General features: G+C 54.0%; 3 protein-coding genes across 3 annotated transcripts; all 3 read right to left on the minus strand.

The window, feature by feature from the left end:
- Positions 1–11,225: 11,225 nt before the first annotated feature.
- On the minus strand, positions 11,226–12,713 carry HOXD8 (homeobox D8). The gene is made up of 2 exons (XM_013960486.2): positions 12,146–12,713; positions 11,226–11,536 (listed from the first exon to the last, which is right to left on the minus strand). The coding sequence occupies exons 1-2, from the start codon at positions 12,711–12,713 to the stop codon at positions 11,241–11,243; spliced, it is 864 nt and encodes a 287-aa protein (XP_013815940.2). The 3' UTR covers positions 11,226–11,240.
- A 4,608-nt stretch (positions 12,714–17,321) lies between these two features.
- HOXD9 (homeobox D9) lies at positions 17,322–22,283 on the minus strand. The gene is made up of 4 exons (XM_067298520.1): positions 22,266–22,283; positions 20,724–20,781; positions 18,751–19,380; positions 17,322–18,323 (listed from the first exon to the last, which is right to left on the minus strand). Exons 1-4 carry the CDS (start codon positions 22,266–22,268, stop codon positions 18,082–18,084), a joined length of 933 nt encoding a protein of 310 aa, XP_067154621.1. The 5' UTR covers positions 22,269–22,283; the 3' UTR covers positions 17,322–18,081.
- A 366-nt stretch (positions 22,284–22,649) lies between these two features.
- Positions 22,650–25,713, minus strand: HOXD10 (homeobox D10). Its single transcript, XM_013960539.1, has 2 exons — positions 24,917–25,713; positions 22,650–23,529 (listed from the first exon to the last, which is right to left on the minus strand). The coding sequence occupies exons 1-2, from the start codon at positions 25,656–25,658 to the stop codon at positions 23,252–23,254; spliced, it is 1,020 nt and encodes a 339-aa protein (XP_013815993.1). The 5' UTR covers positions 25,659–25,713; the 3' UTR covers positions 22,650–23,251.
- Positions 25,714–27,586: the final 1,873 nt, after the last annotated feature.

The following is a 27,586-nucleotide window of genomic DNA, read 5'->3' on the forward strand; positions in this document are numbered from 1 at the left end:
AACAATAAAACCGCCCTGGTGTGAAGGGAGCAGGGTGTGAGTTAGCAAATGAGAATTTCAAGGAGTCTAAGCACAGGAAGTCAAATGCCCCTGGCAGTCACGCAGCCGCCCTTTGCACAAAGCAAACCGGGCACCGGTCCCCGATCTGTCACGGCTCAGCCGAGGGAGTTGGAGCCGTCAGGAGCTGCGCGCCCGAGAGGCGCTCGCCCCTTCCCCGCGGCGGCAGCGCCGTCCGCCCCGTCGGGTCCCGCTGCCCACAGCTGCGGGCAGGCAGCGCCCAGCGGCGCCTCCGCGCCCGGCTCGGGAAGAGAAGCCAACTCCAGCTCCTTGATGGGGGGTGGCAGCTGGCTGGTGCCTGTCTAACGCGAGAGTTAGATCCCTCCTGGTCTGTGCATACTTGGCATCGCCATTTCCTTTCTCCGTGGAACAAATCTAGAAATACAAGCTTGAATTTGCCTAAAACAACTAGTTTAACTCTCGTCATAGTCTTTAAGTTGTTCAGGTCACAGTTGGTCAAATCGTTTTTCCACCAGAGAGCAAGAGGCATCCTGAATTCTTGCAAATACCCTCTCTTTCCCGCATCTTCTTTACGATACAGGGTTATTTGGGGTTCCGTAGTTTTCCTTTTTCTGTGTAAATGCTTTAATCAAAGACATCGCCGTCATGCACTATTGATGGCCAAAGCTGTGGAACGGCTTTTTCCTCCTATGTCCGCTGCTGCCCAGGACCGCCGGCAGAGCCTGTGCATCAGGTGACATTTAAGGAGAAATGCATAGTCGGGGAAACTATGGGGCGGCCGCTGACACCCGAGGGGGAACGGGCTCCTCCGCGCCTGCAGCCTGACGGCGCGGCGCGGCCCGGCGAAAGGGCTGGGGCAGGGCCGGCGCCGCCGGTAGCCCGACTCGAAGCAGGGCGGGGGGCGGGGGGGGAGCCCTGGCCCGGACGGCCGGGCACTCCCCCCGCGGGGGCGCCCCCGGGTCCTGCCGGCGGCCGCGCTGGGCGGGCAAGTTCTCGACGGGGCTCCAGCCCGCGCTCTGGCCCAGGGCCCGGCAGCAGCGGGACAAAGAGGCGGGGGGGCCCTGGCAAATGCACCATTCTGACAGGCCTCCAGGGGAACCACTTTAGGGACAGGCATCTTCAAGAAGCCAGACGTGCCCGGTAGCCTGCAGTCGCTCACCGGCTGCTCCGCAGCACCCCTCGCCCCTCCACCCACACACACCCCGCGACGCCGCGGCCTGACGTGCGGCCGACTTGGCACGGCTTGGCACGGCACGGCACGGCACGGCACGGCACGGCTTGGCGCGGCTTGGCGCGCCCGCGGCTCCCCGCCGTCGAGCGCGCCCGCCGACCCCCGACGGGAGGCCGAGCGCAGAGGCGTCGGGAGGCGCTCAGCCAGCCGCTGTCTGACGGCCAGATGTGGGAACAGTTTCCCGGGGGAGATGGGAGAAAAGGCTATGGATCAGCATGTGAGGGGGGAGGGTGTAATGGGAAAGTCAGCATCTGATTCTACAACTTGATTCTCAGTCATCATAATCTGGTTTTCTCACATTTCAGTTGACTTTCCCATTGCACCCCACCCCCCGATGTTTTTAGCTCTCTTGGCCAGTCTCGAGGGCAAGACCCACGCATATAATGGCTCTGGGAACGAGACACTGTTCACCAGCTCTGCTCATGTGAGTTTGGGAAGAGATGAATCCTTGAGAAGGAAGAAAAACTGGCTGCACTGGGAGTCTCCCCAAGTGAAACATTAGCCCACTGGAAAATCGGGCAAGGCAGCGCAGAGCGTTGCGAAGGGAGCAGGTGCCGCAGCGAGGGGCGCGAGCAGAGGCCAGCAGCCTTCGACACTCACTTTAATCGGAGCGGGAGCAGCAGCCCCCGGAATGGGTTTCCCGGCAAACGGCTGTCCCCAAAAGTGTCCTGGAGATCTTGGGATTGGAACTGGGAAAGGTGAGGTCGTGGGACAGTGAGAAGCTGATCAGAGAGTTACAAATCTCTGTGATCTAGGGGCAAGATGAAAGTTTCTGCAACTGAATAATTCTAACCCTAAGATTCTGAACAGGGGATTATGAGGATTTTCACATTTCCTATTCTAAAATGCAGATGTGAAAGTTGACTTTGAAGCTCTGGCTAGTTCATTCGCTAGGCTTTTATGACTATTCTCATTTTCGGGGACTGATGATCTTGAGATGGATAAGATATGGAATGAAGTAACCCCAAAATAATTGGTTTCCCTCTGGTAATTGTTGTGATAAAAGGGTTGGGAACATTGAATCGCATGTGTAAAACACTGTCTCTCTTGAAGCTACTTGACAGACATGAGCACCAGCATGCTACCCCGAGGACCATACGGTCTGGAAATGACAGGCTCCATCTCTGACTTTAAAGACCTACTGAGCGCCTCGGTGGCGTCCAACGCATTAGCTCTCGATGCTTTTATCGTAACTTCGACCTCTCTGCAGACACCCCCGCGCCCACGGCCTCGAAAAGCTGGATGTGGGCATGCAAAGGCCCCTCGCCCCGAGGGCGCCGTCCCGGGGCAGAGCAGGCCCTCGGGTGGCGGCGGAGCGAGGGGAACCGCGCCCGGAGATCAAAGGGGGGCAGCGGCGGCGGGCGCGGCCGCCCGAGGTGCGCGGGGGCAGGAGGGCGAGGAGCACCGGGAGGGACGCGACACCGGCCGTGGGAGCGCCCGGCCCGCCGGGAGCCGGGGCCGCCGGGGTCACGTCGGGGCACGGCTGGGGAAGGCGAGCCCCGAGGGCGGCAGGTGGGACAGAGGCGGGGAAAGCCGCAGGTTTCGGGGCCTGCAGCGCGCAGGGGACGGGGAGCGCGCTATGGACGGGGCCTGCCGGCGGGGAGAGGTGGGTGCGGGCAGCATCGCTGCTCTGGCACCGACATCAAAGGGGCAGCGAAGGACACGGTGGCTGCCCGACATCAAAGAGCGGGCTGGTGCCGCGGGAGGCCGGCGAGCACCTCCTCTGAGCGCTGGCGAGCCGCCGGGGCCGAGGCGGGTCTGCCCCCACCTCGGGGCGCACGGCTCCGCGGGGGCCCGGGAGCCGCAGGGGGCCGGAGGGCTGGAGGTGCTGGGAGAACTGGCGCCCAGCTGGGGGGCGGCTCTGGGGACGGGGTGAAGACGCCCAAGAGTCGCGGGGGGCCCAGAGGGGGGCGGACCGACGGCTCCAGCCCTCCCGCGGGCTCCCCCTCGGGGCGGGCAGGGAGAGCAGGGTGCAGCCTGGCCGGGCCGGGGCCGGGCAGCGGGGGCGGGCGGGGCGGAGGGCAACTCTCGGAGGCGCGGAAAGCGGCCAGGCTTGTCCTACAGCGCCTTCTCCTGGAGGAGGGGGTGGCAGACGAGAGGCTGGCGGCGGCGGCGGCGAGGGGCTGCCGTGCCCCCGGCGGCCGCCGCTCCGCGCGGGCGCTGCGGCCCCGAGGGCGGGCGGCGCGGGCAGGCCGGGGCAGTCGGGGCCGGGCAGCCCCGGGGCCGCCTGCGCTGCCCGCCTGCCCCGCGGCGAGACGTGGCGGAGCCCGGCCTCGACAGCGGGGCCGGGCGGGCGGCCGGAGACGGGGCGGGCGGCGGCGCGGCCCGGACTCGTGTCTGAGCCCGGGGGGGCCGCGGCGGGGGGACCGGGGGAGCGGACCTGGGGCTGGGGCTGGGGCTGGGACTGGCCTCCCCGACGGAGCACCCGCGGGGAGAGGCGCAGCTACACGCGCAGCTACACGCGGGCCGGGGGCTCGCTGCCGTCCGCGCTGCTGGCAGCGGCCGCGCGGGGCGAGGCGGGGCGGCTCCGCTCGCTGCCGCGGAGGCACGGCGAGGGCCCACGTACCGGGCCGCGGCCCCGTCCGCCGCCGCGGGACAGCGGGGCCGCGCCTGCGGGGCGGTGCGGCCTGCAGCCCCCGAGGCCCGGCGGCCCCGCACCCTCGACGGGCACGTCGGTGCGCATCGGCCGGGCCCGCTGTCCGGGCGCTGTGGGCTGCCCCCCCCCCCCCGGCACTGGGGGACCCCTCCCCCTTCCAGAGCATGTGAGGAGATTCCGCGTCTGAGCAGAGCCCGCTGCCACTGAAAGCACTTTTATTGCCTCTTGTCTCTAGTGGAGAGCCTTCCTCCACGCTAAGCCCGGCCCAATCGACTTGCCGCAAGGTTTATTGTGCCTCATCTTTTTCTTTCACTTCCTGTTTTTTCCTCTCCCACTACCAGCAGCATTGACTGCCGCACTGCAGTAGAGCCGTAAATACCTTTAACAGCTGCCTGCCAACCAAGGGGTGAAATACTGTCTTTGTTCGGATTTTTTTCTGCCCCCAGAGCTCATAAAAAACACGTGAGAAATATATTTGCGTGCAAAAGAACAATATTATTGGGAAATAAACGAATCGGCGGGGTTTGCGGCTTTAGGAGCACAAAACCAATATATATTTCTTTGCTCAGTCTCATTGGGTTTCTGGGGTGCGCAGTTCGCATCGCCTCCCCTGCTTGCACCAGACCCCGGCAGGCTCAGGCAGCAGAAGGTGCACTGCCCTGCCCGGCACCTTCCAGCAGCTAAGTGGGAGGCCAGCCTGACTGCCCAAAGGCAACCAGCCCCAGGGATACCTGGTACTGCCAGGCAGCGCACACCGCAATTTCCTGGCTGTTATTTTTGTTGTTGTTCTTTTGCAGCACGTACGTCAGTAAAGTATGGGTTAGGAATAGTCTGTTTCCTTTGAAAAAATGAGATGAGTCATAAATTCTGTTAAACACGTCGGAAAACGAAGCAGGTGTGAGAAAGCTGGATGTGAATTCGGTATTCCAAAAATTGCAGTGCACCAACACATCTACACAGATACACGCTCTCGCATTATACATACATATAACATATATATACACGTACGCTCATCATATATACCATATATATTATATATACACAATTTGTTATGAATACACGCACATAGGTATATTTAAGAGCATACACATATGCATGCGTGCTTTAGTTTTAATGAAAGAAAGAAAAAAAAGACACGCAAGAAAAAGAAAAAGACAGGAAGGAAGGAAGCCGTTTGAGAGGGAAAGAAGCTGAACTTCTAAATAAACCAGTGTGCTCATAAATGCATATGTGTATCCGTATGTGTCAGCATATGGACACACACACACACACACACACACACGAATTCGTTAGAATATCCTGCTTTTGTTTTCTTCTTTTCCCCCAGGCTATTAATAATTTGAAAACAGCTCAAGGACAGGGTTTTTCGCAGTTTTTGGAGAAATTTATTACCAACTAGCTACAATAATTACTATGTCACCTAGGAGGGATTCTCGAATTAAAGTTAACATAATACACGCTTTCCCAGTTACTCCTGAAAACTGTTGCTATGCTAAAAACGATTCTTCCCAAAAAATTCCAAAGTCACTTAGCAACTCAGTGCAACTAGTTAGTTGGAGCAAATAAGTATGACGGAAAAGATATCCTATAACTTATTGCAACTGGGCTCCGGCTTAATAGACTTGGTAGGTACCTGAGAATGGATTAAAGAATTTCTTCTGCGGCTTCAGAGTATGTATCCTGGACATGACCCACACATTTCCACCTTCACGGGCCGCCCTGGTTATGGTTTAATAACACATTTTGCTTTACCGTTAAGTAAGTGGCTGCTTTCGAGGTAAACGACGATTTGCTAAATTCCTCTAGTGCAGTGGCACAGGCTCTGTGCATGTAATGTCATGGTGCATTTCCATCACTGACCAAAGTTGTAATCACAAAATACAAAGCAACATTTTTTCTACATTAACAATTCGAAAATGAGGAGGAAATACATATTTCTAAATCATGTACATTCTACAGAATGAAGTAGAGGTGTAGACACGGAAGTATACACGTATACATAGGCAAGGCAGATACGAGATATATACACGTATATCGGTAAAGCAGATAAAGTGTCTATCCCACCTACATATTTCAAGATAAGCCTAGTTTTTTAAAACTTATCCCTGATTTAGACACCCGTGATTTCCACGTGGCAGTGAGAAACAGTGGTGCTGCGCTGGGTGCGTTTTGCGCGGAGCGGCCGTGCGGGCGCCGCCGAGCCTGCGGGTCCCCGCGCCCCGCGCCCCACCTTCGCGCACTGCCAAGGCAGCGCCTGGGGCCGCGTGTCCCCAGAAAATACCCCCCCCCGGGCCGGGGGGGGCCCTGCCAGCCGCCCCGGCTGCCTCCGCCCCGCAGCGGGCCGAGAGCCCCCTGCCGAATAAGGCTCTGAGGGCTGGGGATGCAGCCCCGGCGGGGGAAGGCACAGTACAGTGCGAGGAAGGACGTCGTAAAATTTCCTGGCAGCGCGTGGGGAGGCTCGCCCGGCCCCGCACAGCCCCGCACGGCCCCGAGCCGCCCCCGGGCCGCCCCGCGCCCGCCGCCCCCCGCGGCGCCCAGCGCCCCGCTCCTGCTCGGAAACACCTGTTAGGCTTTAAAGTTAGGGCCGTGACGGGCAACCAAAGCGCACAATCACACACTGCGCTTCGGCCTGTCAGGGGAAGAAAAGGGAAAAAAAGGAAAAAAAAACGGAAAAGGGCCTTTTATTAGAAGTCGCCTCCGCGGCAGGCGCTGCGCCCTGCAGCCCTTCTTCCGCGGCTCGGCGCGGAGGGCCGCGCTCGCCGCGCCGTCTCCGCGCCTCACCGCGCGCCGGCCGCCGCAGCCGCGGCGCAGCCACGATCAGCGACAATAACAGCCATGACCATAACAGCTATAACGGTGCTAGCGATAGCGATGAGGGCAACAGTAACAGCAGTGATGGGGGGCTCCGGGGGCACAGGTGGCAAAACGGAGCTGGAGGGCGGGGGAGCGGCGCCGCGCTGCGCTACGCCCGCGCTGCGCTGCCTGGCGCGCGAGGTGCCCGGTGCGCGGGCGCGGGGGGCCCGCGGCCAGCCCGGGAGAGAGCCGAGTCCTTACCGGGTCGCGGCACTGCCCGCCTGCGGTGGAGCCCTGGAGGGTCGCTGTAATCCATTTTGCGCCCGCGTAGCAATCCGAGCCGCGGAGGAGAGCGCGGTAGCGGGGGCGGGAAGCGGCGGGCCAGGAGCGGGGGGCGGGAAGCGGCGCGGGGATCCGCGCAGCCCCCCGCGGGCGCGGGCGAGGACACGTCGCGGGGACGGGGAAGTGTCACCGCGGCGGCGGCGGGAGCGGCCGCGGGTGCGGGGGAGCCGCGGAGCGGCGGGGAGCGGGGCACAAACATCGCGGCGACTGCCATACACCTCCGCGGAGACAAAGGTTAGGAAAAGAGGGGCTGAGGCTCTCCGAAGGCAGAATGCAGGGGGAAATTCGCCAGGGAAATCAGGAAAAGGCCATGAAAGCGCTCGCTGCCTGCACATGACCAGCCGCAGCCAATGACGAGCCCAAATAGGTCATAAAAAGGTCTATTACCAAGTTGTAAATTTTCTTCAAACAAAAAGGAATTTACTGCAATTCCTTGCGGATTTTGCACATACTGCTTCCCAGCGCCATGTTTCTTTCGCCTGCGCGCTGCACTTTTATTTACTCGCTCGTCCCGCCCGCCCGCGGCCTGCGCGCCCCGGCGCGGTGGCGGGGCCCGCGGGCGCGGGCCGGGGCGCGGAGGCTCCGCGCGGGGCGGGGGCCGCGGCACAAAACGGGGCGCCCCTCTCTCTCGGCCCCGCCACGTTGCCCCCGGGCTCCGTGTCCGTGTCCGCAACGAAAGGGGGGCTCCAGCCCGGCTTTCTGCCCCTCTCGCACGCTACGGTCATAAAAGAAATCATATTTGCTTTAGCGCCCACTACTGAAGCCGAAGTCGTCGCTGACCTAAAAATAGCCTGAGCCGAATTAATGCCTTTTCCCTAACGGGAAGGTTGTGGTTCCCACAGGTTGCTCGGGGCACTGTCATTGAGCTGGGGCTCCCTGCGCCCTTCCCGGGCCGGGGTCTGCCCCACCTCAAATACACGTTTCCTGAGGCCCTTTGGACCTGGAGGGAGCAACGGAATGGACGAATTTTGTTCCTCAGAAAATATTCGAAATGTCTAAAACCTCCCCCGTGTCCGTAAGGCATGGTTGGCTCACAGACTGAGAACTGTGGGTGTTTCTACTCAATTTTTGCTTTAGAGAATAGCAGCACCTCTCCATCAGGAGCCTCCATGATAGTACCTGTCTGGAAAACAGAGATAACAAAAATAAGCATTCCTAAAGATTAAGGATTTTTTTTAACACGCTACTACAGCGAGTTAGACATTAGTGAAAAGCATAAACGTGCAATATGTCCCCTGACAAAGACATCGTGATTTTTCCCGTTGGCTTTGTAATACATATGACCAGGCAGAGCTGGACAACGTGGGAACAGAAATATTTCGCAGAAACCAAAAGTGCGGTGTGTCTAAGCTGCGGCATTAAGAAATGGCTTTTCTTTGCCGCTGCTGCAACCACTCGCACATCTCCAGCATTTCCCTTCCCAAATACCACTGCTTGCTCCGTAACTCGATGGCCCCGATTTTACGGGAGGGATCATTAACCTCCCGGGCCAATTCCTGCCTTACTTCTCTTTTTCTTAGCAGGACTCCAAGTAGAAAGGAGGGAGAAATACAGCTGCCAGGCTGGAAATACCGTAATAAGTACAGAGAAAGACAGCTTTTTGCTTGAAGAAATAAGATATGGACACTCCCGTTGCTACTAGGCCTTTGCAAATGGTGTGTGCACAAGGGAGTTAGCTTGTTTCTATGTGGCTGGGTTCCCAGTCTGCCCTGGGAAAGCAACGCTAACGGAAACTTCATCAGGAATATTTTAATTTTATTCTCTTTGTCTGGAAAATAAAAGCAACTACGGCAGCAGCCCATTCCCAAACAAATATTCGCCTAGAAAATTCTTCATTCAGATGTATACGTCTCCGTTATATATTTTGTCAGTGCAGCCAGCATCCACCTCGCTAGGATTTGCAGGAGGCGGAATCAAAATGGCTTTCTCTGCGGCAGGGCTGCCCTGTATTACTCTGATTCAAAAAGCCTTGGCCATAAACGCCGCAGAGAAGAGATCCTTATTTTGTGCCCGGAGACCGAACCCCTCTGTGCCCCTTAGAGCTGGTATTATTTTAAAACTCCGTTCTATTTTCTGTTTCAGACGATTGAGTTTCCTTAAAATCGCTGCAACCAGACCCACATCCTTCCTGGACACTAGGAGTACTGGTGTATTTATGCAAATTCATGCAGCAAAATGTTTACTTCACGGCTTTGCTGCAGTTTCCACACGTTCACAGGCTTTAACCAATTACGTGATTAAAATAAAAACAGAACAATAACTTCTCCCGCCTGTGCCTCCCTCCAGACCCGAGGCATTGCAGGAATTGAAGCGTGCCCTGCATTGTTGCTGGGGTCTGGGTGGGGGGGAAAGGGGAAGAAAAAAATAAATTAACCAAACTAGTCGTATCGGTCCCAACGCCAGGCCAACAAGCCCGAGCAGTTCGCGCGGGGTCGGGCCCGTGGAGGCGCCCCTCGGTGGGGCGGACGCGGAGGGATGTGCCCGAAGCCCCAGCCGGCCCCGGCCCCGGCCCCGGCCCTGGCCCTGGCCCCGGCTCCATGCGGCGCTCCGGCGGCCCCGGCCCGGCCCGGCCTGGGCACGGCTGCTTCCCCGGCGGCCAGCTTAACGTCGGGGACGCATTTTCGCTCCGCTTGGCGCGTTCCCTTGAATGAACCATCACTCATGGAGGCATGAGGCGGAGAGGAAAAATTAAGCAGAGATCTTGGTGAGGATTTAGTACCTCATACCTCCGCGGGGTATTCCTAAAAAGGGCTGCTCTCGGCCGTCCTGTCAGATAACGCGATCTGCGGGTCTCTGCCGCGGAACAAGAGAAAAGGGGAGGGAAAGAAGAGGGGGGAGATCAATTAAACCGTTTTCCTGACGGGAGCGGGCCGCTCTTGCCGCGGCGTGCGGGCAGCTGCAGCGGCAGCGCGAGCAGGGCTGGGCCGGCGCCGCGGTCGCGGTCGCGGTCGCGCAGCGGGGCGGAGCGGGGCGCAGGGGGCAGCTCGCACGGCCCCGCGCCCGCGTGAGGCAAATGGAAACAGCCCGGCCGTGGCGGTGCTACTTGTGTGCGGAGGGAAAATATGCCCCTTTTTGCAGCTTACGCGCGATTTAGGACCTCAAACCCTCACAGCACCTGAGAAATGTCCGTGCCAGGCGGCCAAACCTTTGGATTTCCCTTCTGCTCCGGGGTGTCCGGGGGAGGCCGAGGCCGGCGCCCGGTTTTGGCCGTGCCTTGTGTCGCAGGAGCCGGAGCCCCGCAGCGGCCCCGCAGCAGCGCAGCTCGCTGCTCTCGGCCCCGGGCCGCGTCCGTGCGCCCCGCGCTCCTCCGGCGCTGCGCGGCCTCCGCCCCTCTGCGCGGCGCCCCGCGGCTGCGGAAGGGCAGCGCAGCGAAAGGCCCCGCGGCCCGTGGCCAGGGGGCCCAGCTCGAGGGCCGAGGTGCCTGGCGTGGGGCCGGCGAGCTGCCGAGCCGTGGTTCGAGCCAGGCCTCCGCACCGCGGAAATCCGTGGCAGGCGGCTCCTGCACCCGGCGGGCAAACCCAGGCCCCCGTCCCCAAAATGCCGGTGGCTGCCGCAGGCTGGGCCCCGGGTTACACGAGGTTTCTGATCGAATACGCCATGCCGAAATCGCACGGAAATACCCAGAAGAAGGTTAGGGGAAAGGCGGAGGGAAGAGTTAGTACCGAGAAGCCTCTGAAGGTTATTGGGGGAGTCGATTAAAAAAGGGATATTAAGAAGCTGATAAATTTTATATCTGAATAAATTTGGTTTATTTAAATCAAATATCAATAGCAGAAGGTTAAATATATTTCTAAGATCTTCAAAATTTATAAAATTTATTTAATTTACTCAAGATAAGAACAAAAATTAAAATAGTACAAGTGCACTTGTCTTGATTAATAAAGCATTGTTAAATGTCTCGCTTATTGGTACTTATCATTAGGAAGTTTATGTCGTTGCCCGCAATCACCGTGTTTTAACATTGCAAAAAATATATATATATTTATATCATTAGAAACGTCTTGCTACAAACTCTGTATCAAATTTCCAATAGGAGCAGATGAACTGTTAAATCTAGATAATGTTCCGAACACGGTTAAAAACAAACAAACAAACCAAAAACAACAGAAGCACCCGAAGCAGAGGGACAAGCGGAGGGACACGGGGGTCACTCGTCCCACAGGGCAGGACCTTTTACAGCGAGAGGATCGGGCCGAGATGCCGCGATATGGCGCTCGTTTTTTTTTTGATAGACATTCACAAAGGTTTTTAAGGCAAAATTTAATTCGTCTGGCCTTCAGCTCTTTCTTCTTCCAGATCATGTGCTTCCTTTTTGGCCTCCCCTTCCTTTCCCTCCTGTCTGGAAGCGGGGAATTTGTCCTTGTTGTTCTCTTTTTTCCATTTCATCCTCCTGTTCTGAAACCAGATCTTTACCTGCCTCTCGGTGAGTCCTAGTGCATGGGACACTTCGATCCTTCTCTTCCTGGTCAGATAGGGGTTAAAAAGGAACTCCTTTTCCAGCTCTAAAGTCTGGAATCGGCTGTATGTTTGTCTTCCTCTCCTCCTACCAGGCGCTGCTGTTTAAAACAAAAACACAGGATTTTGGTGGTTGCTGTTGCCGTACAAAACAAGGCGTTCAGCAGTGGAGCCAGAGAGCGAGCGAGGGCTCCGGTCCCTCTAGGAACCCCTCGAGAGAAGCGACACAGAAAACGAGGGGAAAAAAGCGGAGGATACGGAGAAAACCAGAGCCATACACATGTGTGCAGAAAAAAAAAAAAAAGCAACAGCAGATGCATTAAGCGCCTCCGCTCTCACCCTGCGTCGGAGTTTACGGGACCGAGTTTACGGGGCCACTTTATTATCTGGCAACTAGCACCCCCCGGCCCTGCAGCGTTTCTGTTCAATCAGGAGGGTGAGGATCATGTCAGCTACGCCTGGGTGTCCGAAAGGCGAGTTTAAGGCTACTCGTGGTGTGGCAGCCGCCTTCTGCAGAGGTTTCTGCTTGCTTACTGTATTATTTTATTATCACGAGCTATCGCGGTTATAGGACACGCGGAGAAAGAGGCAGGGAGAGCGGGAGGCAGAGGGAGAGGGAGAGAGCGGGAGGCAGAGAGAAAGAAGCAGGAGGAGGAAAGAAAGTTTCAAACTCAGACGTGAGATGGAAGCAAATTTTTACTGCATCCAACCTTGTGGTCTCATCCAGGGAAACATTTGAGCAGGAGACGAGCTCTGATTTAAGTGGTCTGGTTCCTCGCCAATATTAGCACTGGACGATTTACAGTCAGGATATTGTACCAGCTCGGCCTCTTGCTGTGTCGTAAAAATCTGCTGTCTCTGTAAGTTATCGTATCCGTAAAATTTAGCGGGCTCCCCGTGACAGGTAACCCCGCTGCAGGGGGCAGGAGGCGGAGGCGCGGCGGGGGGAGGAGGAGGCGGCTGGTAGGCGGCCGTGGGGCTCCCCCCGGCCGGGTGGTAAAAGTCCCCGGCGGCGCCGCCGCCCCCCGCCCCGCCGGGCGCGGGGTGCGGGAAGCCGGCGGCGGCCGCGCCGTTCCCGTAGAGCAGGGCGGCGGCGGCGGCGGCGGCGGCGGCGGCGTGGCGGCCGCTCACCTCGGGCGCGAAGTGGCAGTCGTAGTACGGGGGGTTGAGGGGCTCCCCCGCCGCCGCCGCCGCCGCCGCCGCCGCCGCCGCCGCCGCCGCCGCCGCTGCCGCCGCCTTGTACTTGGAGTACAGCGGGTTGACAAAGTAGGAGCTCATCGGGGAGGGGGCGAGCGGCGGGCGGGAGCCGCGGGGGCGCGGGCGCGGGCACGGGGCGCCGCTCCGCCGCCGCCGCCGCCGCCGCCGCCGCCGGTTGCCTCTACGCTGCGCTCATGGTGCCGCCGCCGCCGCCGCCGCCCGTGCGCTCCCCTCTCCTGCTCTCCGTGTATGTGGTGACCAGGACTGGAATATAATCGCTCCCAAAATGACCTGCCTCACTGCTTTTACTATTTCCTATTAGGCACACAGCGGCCCGCGCACACACACACACACACACACACACACGCTCATGAGCGCAGGGGGGACTTTTGGCTTCAGTTTACATGTGCCGCTCCTCGGGCAAGAAAAAAACCCAGCCCAGCCCTGCCCGGGTCCACCCCAGCCGCTGCCCCCCGCTCCCCCCGCCGGGGCGCGCTCGCCAGGAGCCGCCGAAACCCCCGCGCGGGGGGCGCAGGGGCAGAGATTCGCCGCGATAACCGCGGGCGCGCTGCTCCCGCCGCCCGGGGCGCCCTGCGCCCGACGGCGCGACGCCGCCCTGTCCCGCCGCGGCCGCGCTGCCCACGGGCAGGCCCCGAGCCGCCGCTCACGGGAGCGCTCAAGTGCGGCCTGTGCATGGGGCCGCGGCGGGCCCACCCGGCCGAGGGGCCCCGGAGCCGGGGTGCCTGCGAGGGGAGCTGGGGCATCCCGGGCGGGTCTTGCAGCTTGCAAGGGCCGGGCCTCGGGGCCAGCGGGACCTCCGGTTTATTTCCTTGCAGAGCGCTTGAGAAATGAGATGCCCATTTACCCTTGACGCCGTGCACGCATGGCTGAGGCTCCAGGTTAATTGATACTTAATGGAAATCATGCCTATGAATATACTTTCCATCATTTCACCCTTGGTGGACGTCATTAGCAAGGCAGAGAGAGGGAGGGAAAAAATGTGTGGGTGAGCGTTTAGCATCGCTGGGGGACGCGGGCCGAAAGAAGCGAGCCCTGTTTTCCCTTGGCCGCGCGGGGAGGAAGGAAGGAAGGAGCTGCCTGGCGGGGAGGCGCGGCGCGGCGCGCCGGGGCCGGCCGCCCCCGCGGGGGCCCACGCGACGCTGCGCGCTGCCCCGGCGCCGCGGTGCGGTGCGGTGCGGCCGGAGCCTCGGGCGGCGCGGCAGGCCTCGCTCCCGCCGCTCAGGCAGAGCCGGCCACGCTCCTCTCTTCCCCCCATTCCTGGAGAGCCGCCTGTTCCCTCAGTGGGAACCAGCTCTCAGGACAGACACCCCCCCCCCCGAAGCTGGAGTCCGCCCTGTTTTAGACAGAGACGAAAATGTAGGTGAAATATTATACAGGCCCCCCCAGAGCCACGTGTGACCGTCTGGTGCGAACTGACAAAAAATACTTGTGGTTACGAAAAAGCGATGGCGGGCTCCTTCCGCAGCAAATCCCTGCTCCCCGCCTCCCCTTCGCCTCCATGTCCAACACACCGGCGATGCCACTCTCTTTGTCTGGGTGACCGGCCCGGTCCCGCGGGGCCGCCGCTGCCGCCGCCCCGCCGGGCCCGCCGGGCCGGGAGGGGCCCGGCCCGCAGCGACACGGCTGCTCGCGGCCGCAGCCCCGCGGAGCTGGAGGGCTCCGCGCCGCCCGCGGCTCACGTCTTGGCCAGGACAGCCCGCCGCGCTGGGCCCGAGGTGCCCGAGAGCCGGAGTTTGCCCCCCGCAAACGGGGCACAGTGACCCCCCCCCCCCCAGTGCCAGCCCCGGGCCTGGCTCCGGCACCGCGAAACGCTCAGCGCGGCCCAAGCGGCGGGGCCGGGGCGGGCCGGGGCTCCACTGCCCCTTCCGCACCCGCGGAACGGGGCCGCCAGACGGGCCGGGGCAGCGTCAGGCCCGCGCTCTCCAGAGGCGCTGCGCCCCCAGCGCGCCGCGCCGCCTCGGCACCCGCGCAGCCCGGCGCGGGACACGGCGAGGGGAATGGGAGAGGCGCCGCAGCCCCCGCGCCCCCGGGGGGGGCACACAGTTTTTCGCCGCTATTACGGGAATACAGCGGCTAGCCCATTACAAGAGCGCAGCGGCCATGCAGCGAGCCGCAGCGGAGGGCGGGCGCGGGGCCGCAGAGGGGCTCTCTGGCGGAGGCAGCGCCGGGGCAGCGAAGCCCCCCAGCTGCGCGCAGCGCGGAGGCACAGTGGCTGCTCCACGCACGGGTGCGGACAGCCTGCCGGCCCCCAGCACCGCGCACCCCGTCGGGTCCCCAGTCCCGCGGCCACCGCGGCCGCCCGCGTTGATATGCAGCGCCCCGCCCCCAGCGCCCCCCGCAGCGGGCGCGGCGGCGGGTGCGCGGGCGCGGGCTCTGCGCGGGGGCGCCGCGCCACGCCGCCGCCGCTGGGTGGAGCGCGGGCGCCCTCTGGCGGCGCGCGGCGGCGCGGCAGGGCGCGCCCCTCCCCGCGCTGCGCTGCGCTGCGCCGAGCCGCGCTGAGCCGCGGCCCCTCCGGCCCCGCCCGCGCAGCCCGCGCGGAAAGGTGCTGCCGCCAGAAGGCAGCGGGGCCGCGGCACCGCGGCGCGGCCGGGCACAGCGGTCGGGGGTACGACACATCGCCAGGCCACGCTCCCGGTCATGAAAAGCTTTTTCTTTTCTTTTGTTTTTGGGTTTTTTTTTCTGTTTTCTTCGCAGTTTACGATGCCATTTTTTCAGCACATTTCGGTGACCCTCTTTCAATTTTTTGCCAGTGCCATAATTAACTACATACAAAGAATGCCTCTCATTTACACATGGCAGCCAGCAAAGACGACTGAGCTTTGAAGACCGCTGCTATCGCGTTTTCGATCATGTTTCCCCACATATAACACCACGAATACTCCATGTGTGGTAGTTTCAGAGTTATACGTTTTTGTCTTGAACTTGTTATTTTATTTGCCATTGAATTTATGTATTTATTGATTGATTGATGTAAACGAAAGTAAAGATGAATCTTTGTTTACCCCAGTTTCATCACACATGCCTTAGAATTATTTGGTATAATGCGTTTGCGTGTGCACGCGTCTGTTCATATGTACAAACATATATTAACACAACCAGCAGATAGGAATTAGATTATTGCTTAGTTTGACGTAAAAAGTAATTTAAGTGGAAGAATTGCGTTTCGTAGTTCGAGACGTTTGATTTTCCGTCTGCCATTTTGAAATAAACACACATAATATTAGAAATAGGTTAAAAAAAAGAGAGAGAGAAAATATACAAGGTTAAATCTGTCATTGTGCCTGAGATAAAATATTAAGACGAGATGGTATGGGCTTGGTGACAATTTCTTACCAGAGCCTCTGCTAGAATCACCATAATGAAGTGTCCTGTGGCAAGAATATTGTTTACATGTTGTTAGTTATAGATCAATCCCCCCAAATGGTTATTTTCAAAAATATGGACGCTATCACGGTAGGATTCATCATGGGAGAAAACCCAATAAAATACATTTCAACAAATCGGTCGACTTTGTAAAATCTCTCAGTTTTGTGACCTTCGGGTCTTTTTTGAGTCTGTCGCCTTGGTCCAACGCTGACATATTGAAATTTATAGTTCAAGATTTTAAGACCTAGTTTGTCTGCATTTTTGCTTTTTTTCCCTAACAAACACAAACATCAAAATAAGGTGGTTTCAAAGAAAAGCACCACAGCATATCGTAAACTCATTAGCTCCAGACGTCTAGCCATCTCAATGGTTTTATTATACCACGGTTCTTCCTGTTTTAAAAGAATTATAGGTATCTTCTCGACAATGGATGGGAAGCAATGCAACACCTTTTCCTGGCACTCTATGCTTTTGCTCCCTTTTTTTTTTGAGAGGTAAAAAAACCATTAAACACCGAGTCTCTCAGCTCTCCCCTTAATCTTGAATTAACCGAACTGCTCGTAAATATTTACGGGTCCTTCATTTTAATGGTTGCTCTTTAAACAAAGCATTTTTTACAATGAACTTCATCTCAATTATCTTGATAAAGTCATGTGTGTTTATAAATGCTGTAGGCATGAGACGTTGCTAAATGAGCTCTCACCAACAAAGCCGACCGTTTGGAAGGAGCCGTGTCCTGCCAGAGCTTCCTAATGTTCAGATTAGAGAGCACAGAGATTAGAAACGGCCAAAAAAGGTTTAAGCGAACAGGCATCATTTTGCTTCCTTGGCTCTGGAAGACTGTTCCGCAAATATTTCCTAAATTATCCCAAGAGATCCTCCGTGAAACTTCGCTGATTTTTGAAAGACAGCTTGCACGTAACGCGTTTTCAGGACTGATAACGCAGTAGGCGTACCTCCAACACACAGCCCGAACCAGCCCCTCCGCGCCTGACCTCTAAGAGCAAATGGCTATTACCAGAGGGGAGAAAAAATGTGATTTTTCTAAAGCGCTTGCTGCTGGCGGAGGGGCCGCGGCTCTGGGCGCTCTGCCTTGGCGGCGCGGAGCGCGGCTGCGGAGCGCGGCGGGCGGTCGCCCGCGCGGGGCGAGGCCGGCGCAGGGCTGCGCGGGGGCTGCGCGCCCCGGCGCCGCGGCAGCCACGCGCGTGGGCCGCGGCGGGCCGCGGCTCGGGGCCCCGCGGGAGGCGCAGGCGGCGGGAGGCGGCGAGGCGGGCGCACACATTTCTCTTACCACGGCAGCGCTCACGTTTGAGCATGGCAGACTTTATTATGTAACAACTGACAACAATTACAACAGGTCTTCAGTTAGAAACATGTGGTGGTTAATACAACATTTACCGGGATTAAGAACGCCAGCTAGCCAGGGGAACGGGAAAATGTTAGGCCTATCGAAAACTGCTTCAAGTATGAGACAACCTCCTAATAGTGCACTAAAGGGGAAAAAAATCTCATGGCCTCGCTGTGACATTTATTGCAAAGGAGCAAAATTCAGACCTAGAAAGCAGGTTTTGGATAATGTTTCCTTTTAATAAGTCATGGACAACACAACACCCCCATTGATTTAAGCAACTGTAATTTAATATATATTTTATTATCATAATTATAATTATTTTCCTTACCTTTATTTTGGCAAAGTATCTATCTAGACTACCTCACTTTTAAGAAACATGTCAAACATTTAACATTAGATAGAGTTCCCAAAGCTAACGTGCACTCACAATATCATCAACCAGACGGTCTGGGAAGGAGGAGGGGGGGTGAAGCGACTCTGAAAAACACGTTGGCGAGCAAGACAAAATTTCCCCAAATACCTGACATAGACCACGTTTCACTTCTATCTAAAAAAGACCAGATTGATTTAAAGTTCCTGGGGTGGGGTGGGGGCCGCAGGAGGAGGAGGAGAAATGCATCGGGGCTAAGGGGGGAAGGGTGAAAAATAAAACCAAACCAAACAAAAAAAAATCCCAAAGCAATATCCCCCAACTGCATTTCTACCCCAGCGTTAGTCTCCTTTATTGCCTTTCTCCTTGTTCATCTTTTTCATTTTCATTCTTCTGTTCTGAAACCAGATTTTGACCTGTCTCTCTGTGAGATTTAAAATCCTAGCTACTTCGTAACGGCGGTCTCGAGTGAGGTACATGTTAAAGAGGAATTCCTTTTCCAGTTCCAGAGTTTGATACTTTGTATAGGGACAACGCTTTTTCCTCGTTGAACGAGCGTGGATCCAGTTTGCTGCAGGGTTATCTGGAAGAAGGGAGGTATATAGGGAAGGGGGGGGGGGAGAGAAAGGTCGTTAAATTAATTTAACGGAGGATGGACTGTTTTCACAACTTTGGAGGAATTATCATAAAAGCCTTAATGCCCCAGTCTGTTTACTGTACAAATGATGTCTTGATGGTAGGTGGTTATGTGGAGTCTTTTATGGGTGCTTGTTGCTGCTTGCGCTGGGGTAGGCGTCTAGACGTTTTTATAGGTTAGTAAAACTATCAGTTTTGCACATTCGAGCCTTACAGATTTCGGCAATAAATCAAAGGGGCAATTTCTTTCTTTCTTTCTTTCTTTCTTTCTTTCTTTCTTTCTTTCTTTCTTTCTTTCTTTCTTTCTTTCTTTTTCTCCCTCTCTCTCTGTCTCTCCCTCTGCCTCTCTCTCCTTTTTTTTTTTTTCCACTTACTTGGGTCAAGTTGCTGCTGTTTCTCCTCCTTCAGATCGCTGCTCGGGCTGGGGTTGTGGCTGCAGGCGGCGGGGTCCTTGGAGCTGCTAGCAGCCGCCTTCTCCCGGGGCTCCTGGAGGAAGGAGCTGCACGTGTACTCGGGCACACCGATCCCCTGGGACTCCCGGGACGAGGAGCACTCAGTCCTTTTGGAGGAGGAGGAGGAGGAGGAGGAAGACGAGGAGGCGGCTGCTCCCGTCTCAGGCTTTATCCCGTAGTGGCGCCCGTTGGAGGAGCCGGAGCTGGACGCGGAGCTGCCGCCGCCGCCGCCGCCGCCGCCGCCGCCGCCGCCGCCGCCGCCGCCGCCGCCGCCGCCCGGGAAGCCCGGGAAGGGCTCTATCCATGAGCGCACGTAGCGGCCGGTGTCGCCGGCCCCTAAGTGGGGCTGGTGCATGTAGGGGTGGTAGATCCCGGTCATTGCCGCAGACGGCTGAGGGTGAACCGTGGACCAGGAGGTGGAGAACACGGTGGATTTTGGTGCAAAGCTACAGGAGGAAAAATCTGAACTCTCTGCAACACCTGATGGCCTGGAGGTCGCACTGTGACCTCCCTGGACGAATCTACTCCCGTAAACTTCTTCGCTTTCATGGCCTATGAGAGAATCGACATAATAGTTACTTATGGTGCCACTAGACGACATTTTAGGCTCCCCTCTTAGTCATATAAAAGGTTACACTGTTAACTGTATATGATACCCTCCCTGAGAACAATCGTAGTATTTTGCAGACTGCAACCCTCAACCATTGGTTGCGGAGCCCACGTGATCATATTTACCAATACTGGGAGTAAATCAATCCGCTAAACTGGGGCTGCTGTGATTAAAAAAAAAAAAATCATCATCAACAACAGCACCCGCACAGCGCGACCCGCCGGGTGCGCGCCCGGACCGCGCCGGGGCCGCCCGGACCGCCTGCCCTGCCTGCCCTGCCTGCGCCGCTTCCCCGCCGCCCTGCCCTGCCCTGCCTGCGCTGCCCGCCCGCCGCGCTCGCTGCCGCCCGCCGGCACTGCCCGCTGCCGCCCGCTGCCCGCTGCCGCCCGCTGCCCGCTGCCCGGGGCGCGGCGGGTGTGGTCGCACCGGCACCCCCGGCCGCCGCGGGCGCGGACTATTTCTTCACCTCCTTTGAGTGATTTCTGCCATTCGTTTCTTAATCAATGAGAGGCAGGGTGTTTAAATAAATCCCACAGCCTGGGCTTGCTAATCACACTCCAAGCTGCCGAGGAAACCCGCTGGGAAGGAGGGATTCTTGCCTGTAAAAACAAACCATCGCAAGCCGGGACTGTAACGACTTCTCATAAAACAGGAAAATGTTACTGTAAAAGCACATTGCGGTACTTCCATATTTCAGAGCATGTGCGGGTATTATAATCCGCCCCCCCCCCCGACAGAAAGTTTCCATGGAAAGAATACACTTTTTAAAAGAGATGTCCATTGTGTTGTTTTAAAATAGGTGGAAGACCTCTGTAATGATTTTATGCCTTTCAATAAAAATTTTATGAGGTGCATTTGATTATAGATTAATGTGCCCCTAATAAAATGGACGGATGGAAACAGCAAAGCCTGTGTCTCCGCGCACAGCTGACGCGTTGCTCAACACATGCCTCTGCATCTGCGAAATTGGGGGCCGCCGCGCCCCGGCCGGCGCGGCCCCGGCCTTGCGCCCGGCCGCCGCCCGCGGCCGGCAGCACCGCGCCCGCGGAGCCGGGGGGTCGGCGCGGCGGCCAGGCCGCGGCCCGCGGAGGGGCGGCGGCGCGGGCAGAGCTGCTCGGTCGCCGGTAGCGCGGGGGGAGCCACGCCGCGCAGCCCCCGGCCACGTTCAATGCCTGCATTGAGGGACCTGGGCTTTGTTTTTGGTACCCCCCCTTTTTTTTTCTCCTGAGCCTGTTATCCTTCCCCGAGCGAAAAGATGTCTGGTTAGTATTTAAAACTAGATTACCCATAGTCTTCTGCACATTTCTGCTCTTCAGGGCGAGGGAAGGTGGCTGTGTCGGAATCTGGAGGAAACGCACACAGTTAGTGGAGAGCCCACAGCAGAGCCCGCTGAGGACACAAAACAACAGCACTGAGAAAACACTTCCTACTCGCGGGCCGGTATGAGGAAGGGGCTGAAATTCCTGTTTATTTAATGATTTATTACTCTCTTAGGTTGTTTTCTTCCCTTTTTTCTTTCCTTATGTATTTTTTTAATTTTTGCTCATCTTGCTTTAACATTTTCATTTGCGTTTTCATACTTCTATTTCCTCTAGACGCAGGATTTGTTGTATGGCTAGGAATTGCTCCTCGCTGCACACAGATATAAATTGATAAAGCAGGCAGATTAAAGTGAACCTTCTTTTTATATACTTTAAACACTTGGTATGGAGCCAGCTAATTAGTTCCCACTGCTGAAACTTCTTTGGCGATGTAGTGAGTATCTTTCAAGGAAAATAAAAGATGGTTCACATGTATACAGTATTTAAAGAGATAAATGTCTTTTTTTTTTTTTTTTTAGCACAGTTCTGTTGTTTGTTTTTTAAACCAGAGAAAAACACGATACCTATGTGCTCGCGGCTCCCGCAGCTTCAAAATGGTGATGCTTTGTTTTGAGGAAAATATACCTCTACCTACGAGTAAACGTGCACATGAAAAAGTATTTGCTTAAATTAAATATCCGCGACAATCGAACAAAATACAAAGCCAACAGCTGCAATATGAGCTGTATCAGTGTCACCAAGTCAGAAAACATTGGCACTATCTTGCGTCTAATTTCTTGATTTAGAAACAGCTTAGGGAAGGAATGGGCGTTGATTGTGAGCAAGCTGGTTTCCAAGTGGAGACAGTAGTCACACTATTTTTCCAGTACTGCTTGAAGGTGAAAGTATGCCCAAGTATTTGCACTTCAATTTGGAGTCATGTTCATTTGCAAGCCATTTGCAGTTCTGCTTAGTATTTCTCCTCGCACACACAGGCACTCACACGCTCACACACACACACACCCTTCCCCAGCTTCCCAGGCAAAGTCCCTGTTATTAATATTTTTCAGCTATGCACAGAAAGGGTTAAGAGTCGTGAACTTCATTCTCTGGATGTGTGCTGCTAACATGAAACTGCGTGAAATAAAACGATCCCTGAGCAAACCAAAATGGTGCAGGGGTCACACACGGAGGTTTGCAGAGGCTGGGGCACTTTTGTAAGCACGCCTGAGAGCATTTCTGCTCGAAAAGTCCAACCTTGCCAGATGTTTGAGGGAATATTTCCCCATCCACCATCTTCTGAAAGCTCTTGAGCTGACCAAGAGCTGAACTCCTTAACATTTGTTTATACCCAGCTTTGCATTTGGTATGATGATTTTTTTTAAAGTAAGTAAAGACACGAAATCCAAGTCTACACATTGTAAGCACACAGTGACTGTAATTTTTTAAATTAACATGCTAACGTCAAATAAAATGACACACATATTGCTGACAGCTTGTAGTAGAAAGATTTTTTTATCACTTACCATTTATGAGTTGATTGGATGAGGATGTCCAGTTTAGGTCATAATATTTTACTATGCTTTTTTTTTTTTTTTTTTTTTTTGAATCAGTTTGTCAGACTGCGAACATCACACAACATTTTATCAATTAATCATTTGTTTACAGGCACAATTATAAATTAATTAGGTTTACATCATTTCCCGCCCCAGTCTCCACCCCAGCCCTAAAAAGAAAAAGAAAAAAAAAAAGGGAAAAAGAAGGAAAGAAAGAAAACGAGGCAGTCACACACAAAGACCAGAAAATGGAAAAGAAGGTACATGAGTCCAAAGAGCTGCTGATAAAGAAAGATCAGGAAACCAGCCTGCAGCTGTACTTTAAACATTTGTAGAAAACCAAAGGAACCGCAGTAGTTTACAGAGTTTATTGCATTATACATGCGAATAGAACATGCACAAGAAGGACATATTGCTGTTGAACGACTACTATTCCACATATGCACCACAAGAAAATATCTACAATGGAGAAGAATGAAATATTCCATCTTACGAAGGACAATCTCTAAGTTCATTTGAGAGGATAGTTACATTATAATGTGCTTCTCTTTCCCCCCCTCCCCAAAGTTTTCCCCCCTTTTTTCTTAAAGTATTGAATGTACTCAAAATGTTATGGCCCGTGTAATAGCCCCACATAAATACCATTTTGTTAGTAAAAACATGAAAAAGTCACATTGTTTGGATGTTCGACAGTTCCAATAAGTTAAGACCAAATGATAATATTCAATAATAGTTACCCTGCATTACGATGAGAACAAAAATAAATTACACGTGCTAGGTTTTATATATACTCATCATAGTAATACATATTCACTTGCAGCGCTAAAAGAAGGACGAAGAGTCACATTCTATCAGAAAAAAAAATGGAAAATGAAGGGTTTTGTCAAAGTCTCTCCTGCATTTAGCAACCGGCGGTGCTGTGCCCATTGCTCACTGTTTGCACCCCCGGGGCAGCTTTAAGAGAAGGTCAGATTAGCGGTCAGTTCTCGGATTCGGTTCTCCCTGCTCATCTTCTTGAGCTTCATTCTGCGGTTTTGAAACCAAATCTTGACCTGCCTGTCAGTGAGGTTTACGCTCTTACTGATCTCTAGGCGGCGCTCTCGAGTGAGATACATATTGAATAAGAACTCTTTCTCTAATTCCAGTGTTTGGTGTTTAGTATAAGGACACCTCTTCTTTCTGCCACTCTTTGCAGTTAGCCAATTGCTTGTTGGAGTATCAGACTTGATTTCCTCTATCAAAATCAAAGAAGAAGAACAAAAAATCAAAAATACCTCAGGCTGTTAGAGTGTACCCTTGGCCATGAACCCTCCTCTGTAGTGTCTGGCAGATATGGTGAATGTGGGTATTAAACATTGCTAGCATGAGGTGTGGACACTGGAATACAGATATTAATTGCTGCCAGGCTCACGTTAAATAGTTCACATAACACGATACCCTGTCTTTCAGGTTTTTCTCTCTCTCCTGGCACCTCTAGAAATGGTATCTAAAGTTTTCAACTGGCATTTAGCATTTGCACAATATTTAACCTGCCATCAGTGCACTGGTAACATTTTAACGGGTCTAGCCTGGCCATGGCTGACTCGGTCTCCTATGACACTTGCTAAGAAAATCTCTCAATTACAAAATACCATCACAATATATTTTGTATCAGCTTCCCCTAAATCATCACCTGAATTACACAGACATCCGTAGAAAGAGACATACACATTTTCCCAGCCAAAAAGATGCTTCTGAAATGAATACCCTCCACCTCGGATTTTTTTTTCCATTTTCCTTTTAGATTTTTTTTTTCATCAGAAAGAAATCTGTTCCATATCAACCTAGACCTGTATTATGAAATATAATTCATATGAAGAGAATCTCCATGCACACATAGGATAAAAATTGACCTAGAGGTTGCAAAGTACATTTTTATAGGTGAAAATTTCCCGTTTTGGGGTCCTTCAACACACGCCGTTCGAAATAAAGGTTTTAGTATACTTTTTAAAGGGGAAATAAAATTAGATAACCACCACCTTTAGCTTTCAAACGCATTTCAAAATAATGTTGCACTTTTTGAGACAAAAAGCAAGGTTATCTAAAGCACCACATTCAAATATTCCACGTTTTGATCAAGCAGACAGCGGGCTGCTGTTTTCATTGTACATTTGTTTAAAACTTTATCAAGCTTGGTAGCACCTATTTCTCACCTATTTTAATAGGATCATAATTAACTTTAAATGTAATCAGACCGCAGTTAGGCTCAGTGAAAATATTTCAGCGAAATATTACAAGAGAAAAGTTGAGCTGGTCGTATTTTACAACCTCCAGACCTGCTTTTTTAAAGGTATTTGGTTGCTTTTGGATGCTGCAGTGCCTCAAGGAGCACACACACATATTCTCTGCATCACAGAGACTGTCTGCATGCACGAGAGAGGCAAATATATAAAGAAAATCTTTGGAATCTTTTGTGTAGCATTTTTCCCTGCCAAAATCTTCGGCGAGACAGCACCTGCAGCCCGATACTCCTTATCATTAAATGTGATGGCTGTGATGCTTGTTAGTATATTAGAGCGTGTTTTATGATGCTGGCGTGTTGGAGTTACACCACGTTACGGCTTAAACTCGATCATACAGACCTTTACTCTCCTTCTCCTGGACTTCTGGGCTGGACACAGAGCCTTCAGGCAGGCAGCTCCTTTCGTCTTGCAACGTGGACTTGGGCTCGGGACTTTCCACTTGAGAGACTTTAGCTGTGCTGTCTTGGTTGTTCGGATTTTCATTCATTTTCTTTTCCATCTGAAGTTGAGAAGATATCTGCGGTTTGGAGCTGCCGCGAGGGTTTAACTGTAACATTACAGTTGAACTCGTTTCAGGGCTATTATTGTACTCTTGGGTTTTCCCAGTGGCGTAGGTCTGGCTCAGTCTAAAATATCCTGGGACAGGAACCTCGGGGTTTTCAATGGGGCATGATTCAGACACCAGCCTCTGGTAGGAAGGGACGTCTGAAGAAATGAGTTTTGTTCTCTTATCGGAATACATGCAGCAATTGCTTTCTTCTTTAATATTTGTAGTGAAGGAACAAGTGGGGACCTGCTGTGTAACAGGTTGCTCTATTCGACAAGATCTGTTCGGGTCTGTCCAACTGTCTACTTGAGGTATATAAGGATGTACATTCATACCCATATTTTGGTGATTAACTTCTCTTTTAGCCAGAGACGGTAGGAGTCCACAGGTTTGCATCCCATAAGTCCCAATGTCTGTGCTAGGTGGCATATACATGCTGGCGCTGTTGGAGTAGAAACTGTCACTCCTGCACGCACTGATGAGAGAATCTACTAAAAAAGTATTAGCGGCAGGAGAGCTGTTGGGAAAGGACATTTTGGGGAGGAATTTGAGGAAGAGAGATTGTGTCCTTTGTAGGCTGACATCTCTAGGAAAACATTCCCGTGTAATTGCGGATGCCTCCGCGCGACCACATGACAGCCGGGCCAATGGCAGCGGCCGCCGGCCCGCGCCCCGCCGCCCCGCCGCTGACGCGCCGCCGCGCCGCCCCGCCGCGCCCGCCGCGGTCAACAGCGACCCCTAGGCCGCCGCGCCGGCACCGCACCCGCGCCTGCCTCCGCGCCCCCTCCGCGCCGCGCCGCGCCGCGCCTCCGCGCCCCCTCCGCGCCTCCGCTCCTCCGCGCCCGCCGCGCCGCGCCGCCGCCGCCGCAGCCGCCGCCGCCGCGCTGCGGCACCGACCGCGCCGCTCCGCTCCGCTCCGCGCCGCACCGCGCCGCGCCGCTCCGCGCCCACCGCCCCCGCCCCGCCCCGCCAGCGCGCCGCGCCGCGCTGCCCCTCCGCGCCGCCCGCCAGCGCGCCGCGGCCTGACAAGCGCGGGGGGACAAAAGGTTGCGCGATTTATTAATCCGTATTAAGGAGAATCAGGGGCGATCAATAAAAGCCTCATCTACATTCTCGGGCTACTTGGTAATTTTCTTGCTTCTGAAGCTTTTTAAAGAGTTATACCCTCTGTTGCCACACACGGGAAGATATTTTATTAACAAATCAATCGCGACTTTGTAAAGGATAAGATTAATAGTTAAGATTTAGCATAATGGCGTGCGCGTTATGAATTATTGAAAATTATACTATTGATTTTTTTCCTCGCTACTAACCAAGAAGGTCAATTTTTGTTTTAACACAAATCGTCAAATATTAAAAGCTAGGCTTTTGTCATAACTTCACTTTTATAGTTACACTAGATTCCTAAAATTATTTTACAATGCTCTCTCACTACCGCTTGTGAAAAAATGTTTTTTGCTTGCCCTGGTAACTGAAAGCACCATCAAGATAATTTCTCCTTCTGTAGTAGTGCTCATTAATAAACATACAGAAACTCACAGTCTTATTGCAACTGTTGGAGGAACTTTTTTTTTCTCTTTTTCTCTTTCCTTTTATTTTTTTCCCAAGAAGACTGATAAATGAAGCTGGAATATTAAAAAAAAAAAAAATACAGAAGGCAACAGTAACTGCCTAGTTCGCAATTTAGATTTTTCCGTTCCAACACTTTAAATGTGTTTTACTGTTTTTCCTCCCACTTCGTACCCATATTTACACCCGAAGCTGTTACGGTTTAAATAGTGATAGCACAAACTATTTATTATTCTTTTTACTCTTTTTTTTTTTTTTTTTTTTTTTTTTTTTACTATTCTTAACCTGGAATATTTCTTATCTGGGATTAATACTGTCAAGGGCTCTAATCCACGCAAAGTGAACTTGTTGAAAATTTTTCTTTCAGATTCATCTGGCTGTTTATTTGGGGCCTTTCTAACACCAAAACACTCTTTGAGATCCCCAGAAACAGGCAGCGCGTGAAAGGATTTTTAAATTTTTACATGCATCTTTTACACTGCTAAAAACTTTCATATTCCACTAGCGTTAATTTGCATTTTCTCCTGTTTCCTGGTATTTGAATGTTTTGCACTTTAACGTACACTTTACAGTGCTGGAAACAATAACCCTATTTAAAATTTCGCTGTGGCAATGAGACAGACCTTTTAAAACCTTATCGCAGCTGTTCAAATACAACATCATTGTCAGGTTAAGAGCCAGTGTCTTTTATAGCTGCAGTCTCTAGCTTCTGTGTTGCCGGAGAGTTTAAATATTACCTTCGTAATATTCGCTGCTTTAAGATTTTTTGCCGCAATCCCTGCGCCTTGCACAGCCCTCTGCCCTTCCCGAGCACGCTGCACGGCCACTGAGGTTTTAGCACAGAAACGGGGATCTCGAAAATATGTACATTTAAGATCATTATCAGAGCCATT

The sequence above is a fragment of the Apteryx mantelli genome, chromosome 6 (assembly GCF_036417845.1).
Source record: "Apteryx mantelli isolate bAptMan1 chromosome 6, bAptMan1.hap1, whole genome shotgun sequence".
Classification (NCBI taxonomy): domain Eukaryota; kingdom Metazoa; phylum Chordata; class Aves; order Apterygiformes; family Apterygidae; genus Apteryx; species Apteryx mantelli.

What these genes read in the sequence shown, in the direction of transcription:
- HOXD8 (XM_013960486.2), bottom strand. Translation starts at nt 12,713, where the DNA reads ATGAGCTCCTACTTTGTCAACCCGCTGTACTCCAAGTACAAGGCGGCG. An exon ending in TCCCTGGATGAGACCACAAG is followed by an intron (nt 11,537 to 12,145) that starts GTTGGATGCAGT and finishes TGTTTTAAACAG; the next exon opens with CAGCGCCTGGTAGGAGGAGA.
- HOXD9 (XM_067298520.1), bottom strand. An exon ending in AAATGTGCAGAAGACTATGG is followed by an intron (nt 19,381 to 20,723) that starts GTAATCTAGTTT and finishes ATTCTCTCATAG; the next exon opens with GCCATGAAAGCGAAGAAGTT. An exon ending in ACAGCAGCAACTTGACCCAA is followed by an intron (nt 18,324 to 18,750) that starts GTAAGTGGAAAA and finishes CCCTTCTTCCAG; the next exon opens with ATAACCCTGCAGCAAACTGG.
- HOXD10 (XM_013960539.1), bottom strand. Translation starts at nt 25,658, where the DNA reads ATGTCCTTTCCCAACAGCTCTCCTGCCGCTAATACTTTTTTAGTAGAT. An exon ending in CCAGGAGAAGGAGAGTAAAG is followed by an intron (nt 23,530 to 24,916) that starts GTCTGTATGATC and finishes TGATTTTGATAG; the next exon opens with AGGAAATCAAGTCTGATACT.